Source organism: Lolium rigidum, chromosome 4, assembly GCF_022539505.1.
Source record: "Lolium rigidum isolate FL_2022 chromosome 4, APGP_CSIRO_Lrig_0.1, whole genome shotgun sequence".
NCBI classification, from domain to species: domain Eukaryota; kingdom Viridiplantae; phylum Streptophyta; class Magnoliopsida; order Poales; family Poaceae; genus Lolium; species Lolium rigidum.
The window spans coordinates 213,902,282-213,904,022 of NC_061511.1; the positions used below are offsets into that span (position 1 = coordinate 213,902,282).

Here is a 1,741-nt window from a genome sequence, read left to right on the forward strand (position 1 = left end):
AAACACACCGCTACTGCTGACTGCAAACTCATGGTAGATAAAAGATAACAGTTCACGACCAGAAACTTAGAACTAGATTATACCATAGGCAGATTACAAACTTATCTTACAGTGACCAACAGAGAAGGTAAAAATATTTCTTGATCAGGTAGGTCTGGATGTACTACACATCGGCACTTATGACTGCAAACTCTTGATAGATAAAAAACAACAGTTCATGACCAGAAACTTAGAAATAGATTACACCCAGTTCAATCTAATGAGCGGACCATGAGAATCACAGGACAGCACAAAGTAGACACATCACTAACTTGTAATAATGACACACAAAAATGATCGCCAAAAAAACGATGCAGGCAGAAACGGCAGGATAACACACAGATAAAGTAATTATCACAAAGCTGCAAATAGCATTTCCAATCCAACAGCATGACAAAACTTAGGTACCAACATAGATATCCTTGATCATACAGAACATTGATTGAAGTTCAAATTGGATTATCCTAGCGATACAGGAGACATATCCATCACCAGTAACTCGTCCAGCTTAGTCCTGAACCTCCTCACCACCCTTCTTGTTGTGCTTCCTGGAGTACCTCAGGTTCCTCAGGAACTTCGGGTCCATCTGCACGCAAAAAGTGCATATGCACAGGTCAGTAGTATTCATGAACCAACAATCATCAAACTAAGCTAATACTCGTTGAAAATATCTGAGTGAATAACCTCTGCAGTTAAAACGATCCTTAGTGCACATGGTAAGTTACAGATGATGGATCAAAATAAAATGCAGACTACTCGCCTTAAAAAACAAACAAAATGTGTTCATGTTTTCTATTAATGAGGAAAGAATACAAGTGAAACACAGGCCGAAAATTCTTGGTACGAAACTGAATGACCTAATATAAAGTACAAGCTGAAAGACCTAGTCCTAGGGTACAAACATCATAAACGGGAGAATCTAAGCAATATGGATCATCCTATAACCACATTCGTATCCTGAGGCTATTCGGCACGACGATGAGAAGGAACAGCAGCTCTCGTCCATATCACATTTCGGCACTAAGAAAAAACTACAGCATGAAACTAGATGTTATGTCCTGGCGATTTGCACATATTACAGCCTCATCCAAGCAATCTGGACATAGTATCATCCAAGCAATTTCAAAATAGTATCATCCAAGTGCAGTTTTAACAACCAACTGTGACATGCCCTAGCATACAACGTATGCATATTATAGAGTCTACAACCAATGTCAGATTTAGTTTTACAATATAATCTGGTCCTTAATAGCATCGCATTTCTAGCACGCCTAATGATACTTGCAGATGAAAAACTAGCAAATCTACGAAACAGTTCGCGCCCAAACAACAAACATTGCTAAAGCCGCAAACATGAACTTTCGAGTACCGAATCACAGATGAGAGGATAGTTTCAGATCTAGGGAAATAGCTAGCAAAGCAGGAGGAACGTACCCCCTTGGTGGAGGCCTGGCGCTGGCGCTTGGGCTTCTTGATGCCGTTCCTGTGCGCCTTGTACGACTGGTTGTGCGCCGTGTGGTTCTTCGACTTGGCCATCTCCGATCCCTTCTGCTGCTGCTGCTGCTCCTGCGAATCACAAGACGAACGCAAAAGATTCAGAGGATGGATGAGAGGCGGCGCGAGGAAGGCCGTAGGAGAAGCGCAGGGATTCGTGTTCCTCACCGGTGCTTGGGGGTTCGGCGGCGGCGGAGGAAGGGTTAGG

The 1,741-nt window shown here is 42.7% G+C and overlaps 1 protein-coding gene across 2 annotated transcripts; it reads right to left on the reverse strand.

Moving 5' to 3' along the window:
• Positions 1–390: 390 nt before the first annotated feature.
• On the reverse strand, positions 391–1,741 carry LOC124649372 (60S ribosomal protein L29-1-like). Of its 2 annotated transcripts, none has more exons than XM_047189019.1 (3): positions 1,702–1,741; positions 1,474–1,605; positions 391–625 (listed from the first exon to the last, which is right to left on the reverse strand). In XM_047189019.1, the coding sequence occupies exons 2-3, from the start codon at positions 1,573–1,575 to the stop codon at positions 548–550; spliced, it is 180 nt and encodes a 59-aa protein (XP_047044975.1). In that variant the 5' UTR covers positions 1,576–1,605; positions 1,702–1,741; the 3' UTR covers positions 391–547. The 2 variants fall into 2 exon arrangements, with proteins under 2 accessions (XP_047044975.1, XP_047044974.1); XM_047189018.1 differs by having other exon boundaries at positions 1,474–1,602; positions 1,702–1,735.